Genomic DNA, 15,129 nt, shown 5'->3' with positions numbered 1-15,129 from the left:
CAATGCTGATCTGGGTGGACCCATGGTCTGACTCAGTGTTAAGGCGGCTTCTATGTACTGATTCACAACATCAAAATACAAAATCATAGCTAGATTTCAAAAAGCCCAACTAAAATTAGTGTGTGTTTTAGTGACACAATCTTGTAGCTTATGCCCTGACCGAAAAACAACAACAGAAGGCCAAAGGAAGCCACGCACCAGGATGTTTACTCCCAGCATTTCATGGTGACAATCTAGGCTCTCAGCACATCTAGATGGCAATGCATCCCCAATAACTGTTTATTCCGATGCAGCTTTAAAGAGCAGGTTTTTGTGGAGAAAGCTCCAGAGCTTTAAAAGGGTGTGTGTGCTTGGACACACAGCTTTAAGGCACAGACCTGTGTCTGTAAAGGGTAGGGCAAAATGTAAGTGTGGATTACACATAATTGCACAAGTCTGACTTAAACAGAAATTGGATTTGGCATGTTGAAGGCTACCACTGACCTCAAGAAATCCATCTTTAATATTGATAATGAACATGGTGAGCATGAAATGCTAAACATCATTATACACAATTCTAGAAAGTTTGTAATAACGTTTGAGTTTCCCCATGAACAATTCCTGTTTCTGTGTCGCATATTACTTTTAGTGTCCATATAGTAAATAATATTTTTAATTGAAACTAATGAGACACTCAGGTGCTCCACAGCCTCATCACACCAGAAGCAGGCAGCCACACACATATTCCAAGCATCCAACAAAAACCTCAAAAGCCAGGTGACCATTTCAGAAAGGTTTAATGTGCATTTAAAAAATAACAACTGAGGCACATCCTTAGAAGCAACTTCACCATAGAAGCCCTCTAGTTCAGACATAACCTTGCTCGTTATTAAAGGTAATTCATAACCAGAACTAAGAGCGAGTGGATCAGTCACAGCCTGGACCCATCCTGGGCTCCCCATTCATGCTGTTTGGTTGCATCCATTCAGGTTTAACTCTGCCCAAAAGAAAGGCGGCAACTGCAGGTGAGGAAATGGAGGCACCACTAAGACGATTGGCTAGATTATCTGCTAAGCCTGCCCCCACCCACCTAAACCAGAGTCAAAGCCCCGAAAAGAAGCACCTAGGAAAAAGGAGCAAATGATGAGAGGGGACTGAAAGGTAGCCAAAGGGAAGAAAGGAGCAAAAGAAAAAGATGAATCTAAGCAAGAAGATGCTAAGGAAGATGATGCTGAAGTGTCTGACGACAAGCCGAATTCTGAGTAACAAATTTAGCCCCCTTCATTTCCATCATTTGGTATCCATACCTCCATACTGTATTGGTAAGAGAGGAATGTTTTTCTCCACCCTTTTATAAATGGAGGTTTTCTTAGCATGAATTTAATTATGGAATATCTTCATTTCAGTTACTTGTATCTTAAACCAACGGGAAAACGAACAAAATCATTGTTTTGTGATTGTCACAGTTTGTATGGTACCTGGAAAGAAGGAGTGGTGGCTTCCTACTGACGTCTGTCACTATATAATCCCTTTTGTTTCGTAGGTCATACAAGACTTCAAATTGTCACCCTTCTTATGTGCTGAATGGTTTCTTAAAGTAGGGCGGTCTAAAAATGATTATGGCAATAACGCCACAAAATAATTGCGTCAGACAGTCCGATGGTTCTGTGGGTTGCTTTTATAAAGAAGCTGGGATATTTTCAGGAAAAATCATAAGGAACTAGAAACCTTGTATCCCAAATGTAGTTCTATTTTGCCACATTTTACAGAATAATAAAGAATGTAAAAAAAAGGGGGGGGGAGAGAGAGAGACTAGAACCAAGAGGAAATGTAGTTCTAGTTACATAGTACCTCTGGCATGATTTAAACTTTGGGTCCCTTAGCTGGCTTTCCTTGTGACCTAAAGTCTATTCCACATCATTATTGTCTTTAAAGAGGGAGGGAGGAAATATACCTTTCACCTTATATCCAACGGTTATTCCAACCACACCATTTTTCTATGGTCATTTAAGGATGTGAATCCTGAATTGTCCAGTGCCAGCTTCAGGATGGATTTGCTGTTGGTGACATGCGAGTTTCCAATTCTATGTTTTAATATCAGTCCACAAAAATGTGCAGCTAATAGTGCACAGCTGTTAAGACCAGGAATGGCCAGGTGTTGCTATAATTAGGGGCAGTGTGAACATTCAAATAAGAGAGTGTAAAAAATAAAAAGGCAACAAAACTAGCATGGAACATCTTAGATCTGCACAAATGGTATCAAGTCAGAGTGCCATAATTTTCTTCCTGCATACTGTGAACAAAATGAAGAAATCTTACAGAATGCCAAGCTACCTGACCTAAGCTTTCAGAAAACTAAGGGGGGAAAGAACAACACCTCAAAAGAGAAAAATAAAAATGTAGCATTTTACATGGAATTGCTTTGCCTAAAAGTGAAGCTTTTATGCCATATTACAGGAATAGGCAAACTCGGCCCTCCAGATATTTTAGGACTACAATTCCCATCATCCCTGACCACTGGTCCTGTTAGCTAGAGATGATGGGAGTTGTAGTCCCAAAACATCTGGAGGGCCGAGTTTGCCTATGCTTGGCATATTAATACATGGACGTGTGTCCGGAACAGGACTTCATGCACATTTTCTCCTTTTATATTTCTGACACAGTCTCGTGACCAAGAAAAACAGCAGGAGATGCTCCACATTTGAAAACAATACAAGTGTATCCCCACCACGGCCCGATTCTTTATAGAAATATGGGCGTAATCCAGATATGGTAACACAAGCGGTAATGTTTGGTTACCTCTCAGCAAGAAAAACATCCATTTAGAATTCATATTAAGGATGTCTCTGAAGAAGCCTTGTGTAGGCAGCTGTTAAGAGTGCTTTGTAGAACTTCAATATAATTGCCTTAGTAGCAATGACCATTACTGACACCCCACTTTGCACCACTAACTTACAGATTGTGAGACTCGCATAATACTTTTTCAAATCCCCATGGAGCCCACGTGCCTAAGGTGCCTGGTGGTTAGCTGCCAAGCCTCATGCTCTCTCTGCAGGCAGTTTCATGCTCCAATGCAGGCAGGAACATGTTGGCCTTACAGCCAGCTCTGCATCTCCTCTTCATACCTCTGTGGATCAATGAAAGGCTTGTCAATGGACCGGATCATCAGCTCTCCACAATACACACATTCAGCTGCCACAATATCATCAATGTCAGCTTTCATCTGCTCACGGCTTAACTGTCCCTTTCCTTGGCTAGAAGTATCGGTGTCCTTAGGCCGGTGGTGGGATTTGGAGGGCTGGCTTGTGGCCGAGAGCTTCTTTTGAAGGTCTTCCAGTTTAGCCTGCTTGTAGGCAGGCAGGTTTGGATAAACTGCCTGCAGAAGGCAATCGTAGTGGAACATGTGCCCACAGAGGAAGAGGTAGAAGGGGCGGTTCAGGAGTGGGAAGTCACATGCCGCACATTTCTCCTGGGGTTCCACAGAGCCATATTTGTTCCTCATTTCCTGAATGTCTTCCCGGATCCTTTTGGCACTCTGTGTGGCTTCCTCCATCTCCATCTTCAACTCCTCTATGTGCTTGTTGTAGGCCTCTAGAGAGTTGCAGATGGCTTCCTTGAAGTGATCGATGGTGACAAAGTCTGGAAAGAATGGCAGGACGTCTTCAATCTTCAGCAGGTTGCAGCTGGAAAGGCAGGCCATGGCCTTCTTGACATCCTTCTCTTCCTGGACGACATGTCGCGCGATCTTCAGCCAAAGCTTCTTCCTCAGCTCCTCATCGTCTTCAGGGAGGTCTGCACAGGACTTTGCCATATCTACATCCACCTGGGAAGAACAAAGCAAACAGGAAGGAAAGAAAGATAAGGAACTAGTCACCATTTATACCCCTCGCTCCTGTCACTAAATACACGGTTGGTAAAGGAAAGACACCGGTAAGAAGAACCAGACATAGTTACATAAAAATAAAGGTAACAAGAGGAAGATGATGTGTCTCGTCTCCCCCAATGAAATCTTGATGTTGTCTTCGGTTACTGCTTTCAGTGGTCAGGGATCATTTTGAAAACTCATCTATCCAGAGATGAAACAAGACAGAAAAATGCAAAAGGAGTTGCATTTCCCCATGGGACACACTTTTTGCTCTTAACCAACATGGCTGGGGAAACCCAACCAGATGGGCACGGTATAAATAAAATATAATAATAATAATAATAATAATAATAATAATAATAATAATAATAATAATAATAAAAACATAGAGAGAATAAATAATGTAGAAGACCATTTGGATGCTCTCTTTACAAAACGGAGGTTACTGGATGCTTTCATTAATTGCCCACGAGAACAACAGTCATATGGCACCTTAAAGAGGAACATGTTGAAGAATTCACATTTCAAATGCTTGTCTGAAAGAAAGTGAAGACAGGGATGATTCCTGCTGAGCCTCTACTGGCAGGGAATTTCACAGGGCAGGACCTGCCATGCTAAGGGCTCAGTCCCTAATAAAGGCTGACTGAACCTTAGGGACATGGGGAACCACAAGAAGTGCCCCATATACACATGGCCAGGAAAGGGAATTCTAAGCAGTGAAGTCAGAGGGAAACAAAATGCAAGAAGTACAGACAGTGGGTTATATCAAACTCATGTCTCTCCACGCATGAAAGGCTTGGAGTCCTCCACCAGTGGAATACAGATCAATGTGATCTTTGGCGATTTTGCCCTCCCCGTTACATTACTTCCTGTGCTATTCCAAAGGGTCTCCCAACCCTCTGGAGCAGATTGGAAGCGATGCTGGGCGGAGGGGGAATTTCCAAAGATGGCTTCACTCCCTGTTCCACTGACAGAGGTCTCTGCTGGATCTAAGAGCCTTCCAACAGCAGACAGACACCAAGTGTACACAGCCCAGCAGCAATTACGTGAAGGTGACATAGAAAAGCTAAAGGAAACGTTGTTGTCTAGAAACAGAATCTCTCAAAATGCCAGGTGTTGGGACAGATAACCATACACTTCTTGTGAGTCCCCCCCCCCCCAAACAACTGCTAGCTGCTGCTGAAAAGAACACCCAACCAAGCCAGCAATGCAATTATTCCATTAGACAACGCTGTACTAACAGAGTCTTGCTTTCCAGTTAATGAATACGACAACAGTGTTTCCCAGGTCTTCTGCCTACACCAAAACTTCCACAATCCTTTCAAGCTTTGAAATGAATCTAATGCATTTTCAAGTGCATAAACGAACGGGGTCATTGTTCCCCTACCTGCAAAGCGAGATCCACAGCTTCCTCGTACATCTCCATAACTTTGTACACATGGACACAAGCCCGGTGGTGGCCGTGTTCTGCACAGAGCCGAAGTGCGTACTTCAGGTCATAGTGGATGTTGTCGGCGTAGGTTCCAGCGCGTTCCAGATATGACAACAGCGAGTCAGGGCGACACAGAGCATAGAGGGACAAGAGGTAATTGTGAATGGCCTGCTGAGTTTCCTTCAGTTCACTCACACAGAACTCCATGTATCGAATGGCTTCGTTGATCTGTTCGGTGCTCCCACTCTGGCTGTAGTTGACAAGGGCAGGGATGAGGTTCTTGGCATCCAGCTTCTTCCCCATTTCGATCCAAGCATCCACCAGCTTCTTGGGGATGTGCTGGATCAAGACCGGAGAAAACTTGTAGAAGAGCACGTCGTCCCTGATTTTGGACAGGACTTCCAACGCTTCATTGTAATTCTCATGTTGGCAGTAATGGGCTATCACCCGTTCGTAGTCATGCATTATGACGGCAAAGTACACCATGTGTTCCGTGTCCCCGTGGCTCGCCAGCAGCTCGTGAATGGTTGCTCGGTTGTTGAACAGGCAGTCTTTGTTTTTGGGGCTGCCCAAGAAGCTGCGGAACTTGTCCCGGGTCTTCTCGTAGAGGTCCCGTTTCGATGCATCTGCTTCCAGGACTCCTAGGCGGTTTAAGTACAGCTCCGTCAGCCATGTGGTCAGCAGGGTTGTCTGAGTCTTTTCCGAAGGCTTCAAGCTAGCCAGTTTCTTAATCAGAAACTCCATCAGCGCCTCTTCCTGCTTGGCTTCGATAAATTTAAGAGCAATCTCCTCAAAGTAATTTTGAGTCAATGCATAACACTTTGCACTATCCAGGTATCTCTTGTTCTGGAAGCAATATTCGGCCTCCTTGGCCAGCACAATATCCAAGCACTCGGGGCGGTCCTTGCAGTACTCTTTAGCCAGATCAAACTTGTTGATGTTCGTATACATCTTCCACACGTCACGGGACTCTCGCTGCACATTGTATCGAAACACGGCCTTTTCTGTGTGGATCCAGATTTGCCCAAACGCAGGGTCTTTGATCATACGCTTCAGCGAGCCAAACTTTTCCAAGAACACATCCTGGAAGACAACTTGCCCGTTCAGGGTACACACAGCCTTCACTCTGTCAGGAAACAGCAGCAGAAAATGAAACTGCGTGAGCACTATATTCATGGGCTTGTTGGCCACAGCGTCTACGTCAGATGGATATTCCCAGACCTGCTCATCGCTAAGAATAGAGTCGGGACGTCCGTAGTCCAGCGATCCGTACAGGACACCGTTGCCCATCATCCAAGCAAAAGCACTGGGGGTGGAGCGAAGCTTAGGAGTATAAAATGCAATTTCGCTGTAGCCAAGGCTAGCTGGAAACTCGCGGAAGCCAGGCAGGTGATCTGCGGGCATGCTAAATATTGCTCCAAAGGCTTGCTGTTCAGATCCCTCTGGAATCTTGCCAACAAACTGGAAAAGCCTCTTGCGAGTAGTGGCAATGATAAAGCACTTCCCATCAATTCCTCGTTCTATCTCGAGGCAGCAGACTGGGGCAGGTCCTGCCTCCTCTTCTAGGTTATAGATCTGGCGAAAATACTGGTCAGGGTTAGTGCCGAAAAGACTGCCTTCACTGACCGAGACCTCAGCCTCGTATATCTGGCCTTGGGATGTTCCCACCAAAATGGGGCCTGTGTTCATCTCTGAGCCAAGGAACTTGTTCCAGCCCACACTTTCAATCAAATGACCTTTCCAGCGTGACAGGATCCGCACCTTCTGAGCACTTCGGTTCAAGTAGAGGCACTCACTGGTGTTCAAGGCAATGATAAGGTGAGAACCTGTAGTAAAAAAGGGAAACCGCAACAAAGATGAAAACAGAGGATCATAGCAAAATACCTCTCCTTAGACACATCTTCTGATGCCTAAAGTTTTCAGAAGGTTCTAGAAATAGATTTGACAAGCACAAAATATTCATCTCCCCTCCTCCACACCATATTTGTCATATCATTAAATACCTAGCATAACAGTATAACATATCTCTTCATACACATTTAGACAGGAAGGCCATTAAAAATCCTGATTATTCTTCAGGAATCTCCTACTTGCCTTCATTGTTTCTATCCAAATGAGAACACTCATAATTATGCATAAATGTGACTTAGAATTTGGCTTCTTTTGGTGTCAGTAGATGTCAAATTTGCTACAAATTTGAATATTTTTTAAAACCCTTATTAAGATATCAGCTAACACATTACCTTATTTCAGTTAACAGAAACACATTCTTCAACATTCCCAGCTTCACTCAAAGATCAGTTTATCTTGAGAAGACAGAAAGCATACAAACTGCAGTGCTCCTGTGATAAATCTTAAGATAACGACTTGTGGACACCCAAGTCTGAATATCATCACTGTGCTATGACCACATTTAATCAGCAAAAAGTGTACTGAAGGAATACCCTTACAGGATGGTCTGACCAAAATATACTGTAGGTAAAAGAAGAAAGAATAACAGAGGCTATTGCAAATGTGTGTTTTCACATGAATGTGCACTTTACAAAAAATTCCTTAAGGAAGAAAAATAAATTTTGTTGATACTGTATATGGGGTGAACTAGGGATGACTTTTCTAGACAGAAAAATTCATATTGCATGCAAAAAACAAACAAACCCCATAACATAATGTTTGTGGCATTTACTGAAGATGCCAAAGAGCACTTTGTAGCTCCTCTTATTGCCTCACCTGTGTGGTCCAAAAAGAGCTTGTGAACTCTGGCTTCATCCTTTCGACCAAGCTCTACCTGGTTAGGCTCATCTGCCTTGGCCAGGTCAAGCCTACATAAAAGCAGAAAGAAAGCAAATGGTTGAAAATTAGGGGGCGGGATTGGGTGGGACTAGCAGAAACTTTGCTGCTTGGCAGAATTATCATTCAGGCTGGGATTTGGGACTGGAACAGCCTCAGTTGCCCTGACTGATGTTCTGTTCCTGATGTCCCCATCTAGATGTTAATTATGCTGGATTAATTATGTTGATATCTCAACAGCTTTTGATATCAACATGGTATATTATGAGACTGCCTCTGTGAGATGGGAGCATTGTGCTATTGTGGTTCTCTTCCTACCTACAGCATTAGTTCCAGAAGATGGCACTGGGCAACTTCTGCTCTGCCCTGTCGCCATTACTCTGTGAGGTACTGCAGGGTTCTGTGCTGTGCTCCATGCCATCTAACATCTATATAAAATTGCTGGGAGAGGTCAGCAAATATTTGGGAGTTAGGTGTCATCGGTATGCTGACAACACTCAGATATTTTTCTCCAAGTCACTTGAGTCAGGTGAAGGGGCTGGACCACTGTCTGGTCAACATAATGGGCTCAATGAGGGCAAGTTAAATAAAACTGAATCCCAGTAAGTCACAGATTATGTAAAGTAGTGGGTCCAGACCCTGAGGTTGTCCTATGAGGCCCTTTGCCATGTGCCACCGCGGTGACAAGAAAAAGGACCTTCACAGTTATGGACCCTATTTTGTGGAATGTGGGAAGTCCACCAAATGCAGACATTCACATCATTTTGGCACTAGATAAAGACACTCCTCTTCTCCCAGACATCTGACTGTTAACATCCTTAGGTTTTGCTGGACATTTAAAGGGATTTACTTTGTGCCACTTATGATACATGTATTTTCCTTGGGGTTGTGTGGGTCGCTTTTAGAATTGTACTGACACAGTTGTGGGTTGACTTTATCTCTGCTTTCAATTCATGTATATTTTTATATTGTTTGTAATTTTAGGTTGGGATTATTTTTTTAGTAGAAAGCATCTAATAAATTGATTAATAATAGGAGGGAGGAATTCAGCATCATATTCTTCTTTCATCCTTCCCACACCCGATGAAATTTCAAACACAATAACAAAAGATTGCACATACCTAAAAATGATGTCTTTTCCAAGACTCATACACAGCTGGTTTGAAGAGACAACCAGGCTATTAATCTTTTCAGGGGGGTTGAAATCAATCCTCTGTTTGTTAAAAATTGGGGTCTCTTTTTCTAGGCGAGCATTCACATACCCTTAAAAAAGAAGGAAACAGGTTTTAAAAAATTGAAATCAAACTGCAGCACAATCCTGTGTATAAACCCTCAACTGCCATGCACTTACTAGACATGGAAAAGTGATCCCATTACATACACTGCATTTACTGAAAACAGTTAACTGTCCTTTGTGCCAAATAAAATAAAGAGAAACATTAATTTATTCCTGTTGAGGCATGTGCAGAGTACCCATCCTCATGCCAGCTGAGTGTGCCAAAAGAACAGAGAAACACCAAAGAGCTTTAGGAAGAGCCAGTTGCTTTATATAAGCCATGAATAAACCAAAAAAGAATGACCAGCACACAATAATGCAAGCAAGTTTGCAAAATGTATGCACTGCAAATAAAATTCAACATCATGCAAGGGGTACTTCTAGGACTACGGTGAAAATGTGAAGCTCCCTTGATATTTTTACAGCTGGGTGCTGCATGTTATTTAAGTAATCTTGATATATTTATTGTATTGGAATGTGGTTGTTTGATATGTTATTTTAATTGCTTTTTTTGCTATGTTATGAAATGGTTGCTTTGTTAATATGAAATTGTTTTTGTAGTGTGTGTTTGAAATGCATCCCTTTATTTGTTGTAAGCCACTTTGAGCATGGTTGGGTTTTTTTTGGCAAAGTGGCATACAAGTAAAATGAATGAATGAATTAAAAAAATGCATGCAAAAGCAGACTGTGGAGTAGGTTAAACAAAGACTATTATAAGAATCTCAGTGTTAAAAAATATTAATCTGGAAATATTGAGAATAAAGATACAACTTGTTTCCAATCAGACATGCACAGCATTGTGCTGTAATATTATAATCTCTCATTCAATCTACAGCTACCATACATAAAAGATGATGACTCAAAGTGGAAATGAATCTAATGTGCTTTCCAAAATATATATCCCTTTCCTTCTGGTTCACTTTCCATTTTAAAAGTGTTCCGTTAAATGCAGGAAGTTACAACACACACGCTAATGACAGCTGCAAACAATTTCACTAAACACACTTAACCACATTTGTTGGGGCTTTCGTCTCACTAGTTTCCGCAAACGTTAGTGGACAGCAAATTGCACTGGCCAATACAGAAAGATGCAGAATCTTCATTCATACAAATATTCAAGGATGTTATTTTACTACGCAGATACACAGCCTTCTGTTTGGAAAACTTAAAAATGTGTAGTTTCAAGAACTTTTGAAACCATCCCAAGGTAAATATGTCTCTTTTCAAGATCAAGAAGCAAAGCATAGTTTTCCACTGAACTGGAAAATAGTGTGACATCCTCATAGAACAACACATAAATGGAGCCATTTTTTATCATCCGCAAACAGATAGTATCAGAGCTATTGGACCACATCTGTCCTTCAAAGACGCCCATTTTTCCTAGGCTCAAATTCATTGTAAGTCTGCAGAACACCAGAAAACCCTTTAAACAAGATCTGCCCATATCACCTCAGGGTGGATGACAAAAATGGGATGAGCAGTTGTGGGTCCCTTCCCAAGTTAATTAATATCAGATTCACTGGAAGCAAATGTGAGGGCAGAGAGCGGAGAACCCTAATGCCAAAAGAATTTATATAAGCGGCAATACAAGCCTGGGAAAATGTTCACAAGTAACATGTACTTGGAAGAACTGACACGGACTAAAGCAAATGTTCCAGATCATCCGGCTTCATTCTTTGCAACATTGACCTATGCTGTTCCACTTGTCTCAGTTCTTCCCAAAGAGTTCCTTTACTATATTCTGGGATGGGAAAGTTCCATTAGCACTGAACTGAAACACAGAACGGCACTATGGCAGCTGTCTTCCATATTTTGACCCTGCTTTAAGGTTACCCTCAAATCACAACCTGTCTTAAAATAGGACGGCATCTAGATAAACGCAGATTCTGTTTGCTTTTCATTCGAATGGGAGTGACACAAAAAATAAAAATTGTATGACAGAATATAACAAGAGGTCAGCTGTGGGCTTCTTTTTTCAACTATCATTTCTGTTCTGTTGAGACTACCCGTAGCATATAAAGGACCATCTCTTCCCACACAGATCTACCTGTGGGTTGTAACCAGCACAGAAGATCCTGTTGTACATCCTAGCACACAGTGACACAGGACTGAATTTCTACCCCAGTAGCATCTTCTAGACTATGAAATTCCAGATATAAACATCTTCAAATGCCTTCGGACAGGAAGAATAGGCCGTTCATGGTACTGCTTACCAATTACTTCTGCTGCTTCATTTTTGTGTGGTGGCACACAAACATGGTTATTTCAAAGTTCTAATCATGTTTTAGTTTTGCCATAAACTTCTCTGAGGCCCCTACTCAGGTAGGAGAGTGAGATATAAACATTTTGAAGAGATAAATTGCCTCCATTGTGAACTGAGAAAGCAGAAGCGGTGGGGAGGGAAGGCAGGAAAACGTTTTGCCACACCGGCGAAGGATCCAGAAGGATCAGAAGTCAGATCGCTCAATAGAGCCTATGGCTGTTTACTCGGGAAAGAGCGGCCTTAAAAGCGAAGGGCGCATGGGCGTACCCCGTATTTTTGTTGGGGAGCAGGCCTTTTGTTTTGGAGGGGAGGCAGAACCACAGTTTGCTATGCATTTTTATTTATTTCTGAGGGGCAGCAGCTGCCCCTCCCTGCCCCCCCTTGGCTACGCCCATGGAAGGGGGCATTGGGGAAATGTGCAGTTAACTCCTAGCAGAGAGGAGAAGGCAGAAAGAGCCGAAATACACGCTGCTTGAAAGAAGAGACTCAAGTGCACTAATGAATGGATTCTGCTTCCCGTCCTCCTACCCGTGTGCGGGATGCCCAGGCTGGCGCGGTTCTGCTGCGAGGAAGCCGAGTGCGAAAGCGAGTCGACATACTGGTCCAGAATGGAAGCCATGGCTGCTCCGGCAGGCGCCACGCCCAGCCTCCCCGGAGAGCTCTTCCAAGCCGCTGCCGCAGCACCTCCTTGGCTCCGGCCCCCAGAGACCGCCAAGAGGCTCGGCTCGGCCCTCTCCCTCCCTCACTCTCCCCCACCACCGCCTCCTCCTGCTCCGATCAGCTGACGAGACCCACGAGCGCAGGCTGCGCTTCCTGTTTCCGGGTCGAAATCCCGACCATAGAGAAGGGAGCGCAGGCAAGAGAGTTCAGTGGGCAGCTTCTCCGCGTCGCCCGACTCTCTAGGCACAGGAGGGGAGGGCTTAGGACAGTTGGGTGTTTTTAGAAAGAGTAATAAATCCAGAAAAATATGAAATGTTCTCCCTATGCATGAGGGCCTGAGTTAGACGCGGAGTGAACGTTTAGCTTTACTACTGTTATTATTATTATCAGTTAAATTTCTGTACTACCCTTCATCCGAGGATCACAGGGTAGTTTTGCAATATAAAAACATAAAAAGGGCTGGCAGGAGGTTATTAAATCGCGGTAATGTGTTTCTAGGCGCACAAACGTGGACCTTTTTGCAATCGTTCGGTGGATTTGTAAAATGTATTTATTTAAACACTACACACACACACACATCACTTAACTACAATAGTCTTTTGTGTGGTTTACAAAGATGCAGTACAAAAAATAAAAATCAGTTAAACTGTGCAATCGAATTTTAAAAGTTCTGCAATACTGAACACACAGCACTTGGTTGATGCAAGCTGTGCATCAGAGCCACAGGGACCGCTAACAGTGGCTCCCTGAAGACTTCAGTGATCAGGCATGAATACAAGGGATTGGACATCCTTGAAGTACGCTGGAGCCAAATTGTTAAGTGCCTTATAAATGCATGCAAGAACCTTGAACTGGTAGTGTGTGGGCAGTTAGTGCAGACCCCTGAGCTCTGGAGTAATGTGCTGGTGATAGTCCATCTGCAGTGTTTTCCATCAGCTGGAGACTCTGGATCAGGCCCAAGGGTAGCCCCACATAGAGCACATTGCCGTAATTGAGTCTTGAGGTTACCAATACATGACCACCCCTGTCAAAGAATAGCTATTGTTGATGTACCAGATGTTGCTGGTACTGTAATAGGCACTCCTAACCCGAGGCCACCTGAGTTTCCAGGGACAGGTGGATCCAGGAGCACCCTCAGACTCCAAGCCTGTACTTGAGGGAGTGCACCCCACCCAGAACAGGGAGCTAGCCAATTTCCCGGACATAGGAACTACCAACCTACAGTGCTTCCATCTTCCTAGGGTATTGGCGCTCATCCAGTCTGTTAAGTTGTGGGTGAACATATCAGACGACACAGCGATTCTTCAAACAGCTCTTGTTTATTCACAGGCCAGAACTGAACTGAAGGGTTCAGCCAGCCTGCTTATATAGAGCTCCACTGCAACGCAACAGTAACCATTTTCTGTAACTATCCAATCACTGAATGTCACTTTCAATCCCTTATTTTCATATGTGGACCTAAATGGCTACTCAGAGACAAGCCCTGCTGAGCACAGCTAAACTTGTTTCAATACTATATCCACTTACCTGGGACTAAGCTTTATTTAAATCAATTCATTGAAATGAATTCATTGAATTTCTGGATACATGTGTAGGACTGTGTTGTTTACATTGGTAGAAGCAGCTAGGGAACATCCTTCTGGTTTCTTTTTAAAACTTTTTATCAAATAAGAAGGCCCAGTACTAAACTCCTTTTAAAAGCCTATTTGTAACATTATTTTTTTCCCATGGACTGAAATTAGCCGCTGGGGAAAGTCGGTACTTGAAAGCCCAGCTGGCTCCAGTGCTCCCAAGAGGGGCTTGAGAACAAGACAAGTAAGCTGGTACTAAGCGCCTGAGGGGAGAAAGAAGCAGCTCTTTCCACAGGGTGATTAAAATGCTTTACTGTATCTTCTTTCATACTGACAGAGCATAGTGTATAAACAGCTTTGTCTGTGGCACATCTGTAGATGAATAATATGTTCAGTATCACTCTGAGATGGACGAAGACATTTTGCTGCCTGAGACAGTGCAGCAACAGCTTCACCCCTCCAGTTTTGACTCCTGAAATCCCACAAGTGTGGCTTCCCCTTCTCTGGCAGTAGGGGGGGGGGGGGGGAATGCTAACAATTTGCTGCTCCAAAATCGGCCGCCTCACTGTCAGCCAGTGCTTCAAATGGAGGTGCTGTGAGTGAGGAAATCAACCGATCTGGATTGAGTGATCTGGTGTTGGACCCACACCAACGCACTAAATTGTTGGTTGGGGATCCTTCTGGAATTGGAGCTGCCTGGAAGCCCAGATGGGGGCAGATAAGAGTGTTTTCCCCCCAATTTCAGTTAGCGTGACAGCTACAATCCTATCTTGGGAAAACAGACCTAGCCTCAGTCATGGATGTGGTAGCTGCATCCATGCTGGCCTACTGTAATGCACTCTTAGTGAGGCTGACTTTGAAGACTACTCAGCAACATCAGCTCATACAAAATAGGGCTGCTTGAGCCCTTCTTGGGGCGAGACGGTTCAATCACATCACACAGCTCCTATATCAGTTGCACTAGTTGCCAGTGTGTTTCCAGGCCCAATTCAAAGTGCTGGTTCTGACATTTAAGTCCATAAATAGTTTGAGTCCAGATTATTAAAATGGACTTTGGAAGCCTAACTTGTATGTCAACCTTTAAGATCAATTTAGACTTGTGGCTACTAGAGGTAGGGTCTTCTCGGTGGTGGTGCTGTCAGTTTGTATTTCTTAGTGCAGAAAATATTGATCTGATGTGTAGAGATCTTTCCTCTTCTAATTAATTCAAGAGGGTTCTGGAAGCTTCTCTGTGTGAAAGAAACAAGCAGAAGGTTCATGATGTTTGGGTTATTCCTTCAGAGAAGCTGAGTACAG

At 43.5% G+C, this 15,129-nt stretch overlaps 1 protein-coding gene across 2 annotated transcripts; it reads right to left on the bottom strand.

Annotated features, from left to right (window-relative positions):
• Nucleotides 1-757: 757 nt before the first annotated feature.
• Nucleotides 758-12,436, bottom strand: VPS18 (VPS18 core subunit of CORVET and HOPS complexes). Of its 2 annotated transcripts, XR_014568044.1 has the most exons (6): nt 12,131-12,417; nt 9,185-9,326; nt 8,004-8,095; nt 5,232-7,102; nt 2,582-3,802; nt 758-2,447 (listed from the first exon to the last, which is right to left on the bottom strand). XR_014568044.1 is itself a non-coding variant. In XM_083755262.1 (5 exons), the coding sequence occupies exons 1-5, from the start codon at nt 12,219-12,221 to the stop codon at nt 3,074-3,076; spliced, it is 2,925 nt and encodes a 974-aa protein (XP_083611388.1). In that variant the 5' UTR covers nt 12,222-12,436; the 3' UTR covers nt 758-3,073. The 2 variants fall into 2 exon arrangements, 1 of the variants encoding a protein (XP_083611388.1); XM_083755262.1 differs by having other exon boundaries at nt 758-3,802; nt 12,131-12,436.
• Nucleotides 12,437-15,129: the final 2,693 nt, after the last annotated feature.

The sequence above is a fragment of the Podarcis gaigeae genome, assembly GCF_964106915.1.
Source record: "Podarcis gaigeae genome assembly, chromosome: 1".
Classification (NCBI taxonomy): Eukaryota; Metazoa; Chordata; class Lepidosauria; order Squamata; family Lacertidae; genus Podarcis; species Podarcis gaigeae.
The sequence above is the reverse complement of the archived record's forward strand: the minus strand, read 5'-3'. Positions and strand labels throughout refer to the sequence as shown.

What these genes read in the sequence shown, in the direction of transcription:
- VPS18 (XM_083755262.1), bottom strand. Translation starts at nt 12,221, where the DNA reads ATGGCTTCCATTCTGGACCAGTATGTCGACTCGCTTTCGCACTCGGCT. An exon ending in CCTGGGCATCCCGCACACGG is followed by an intron (nt 9,327 to 12,130) that starts GTAGGAGGACGG and finishes TTCTTTTTTAAG; the next exon opens with GGTATGTGAATGCTCGCCTA. An exon ending in GCTCTTTTTGGACCACACAG is followed by an intron (nt 7,103 to 8,003) that starts GTGAGGCAATAA and finishes TTTTTACTACAG; the next exon opens with GTTCTCACCTTATCATTGCC.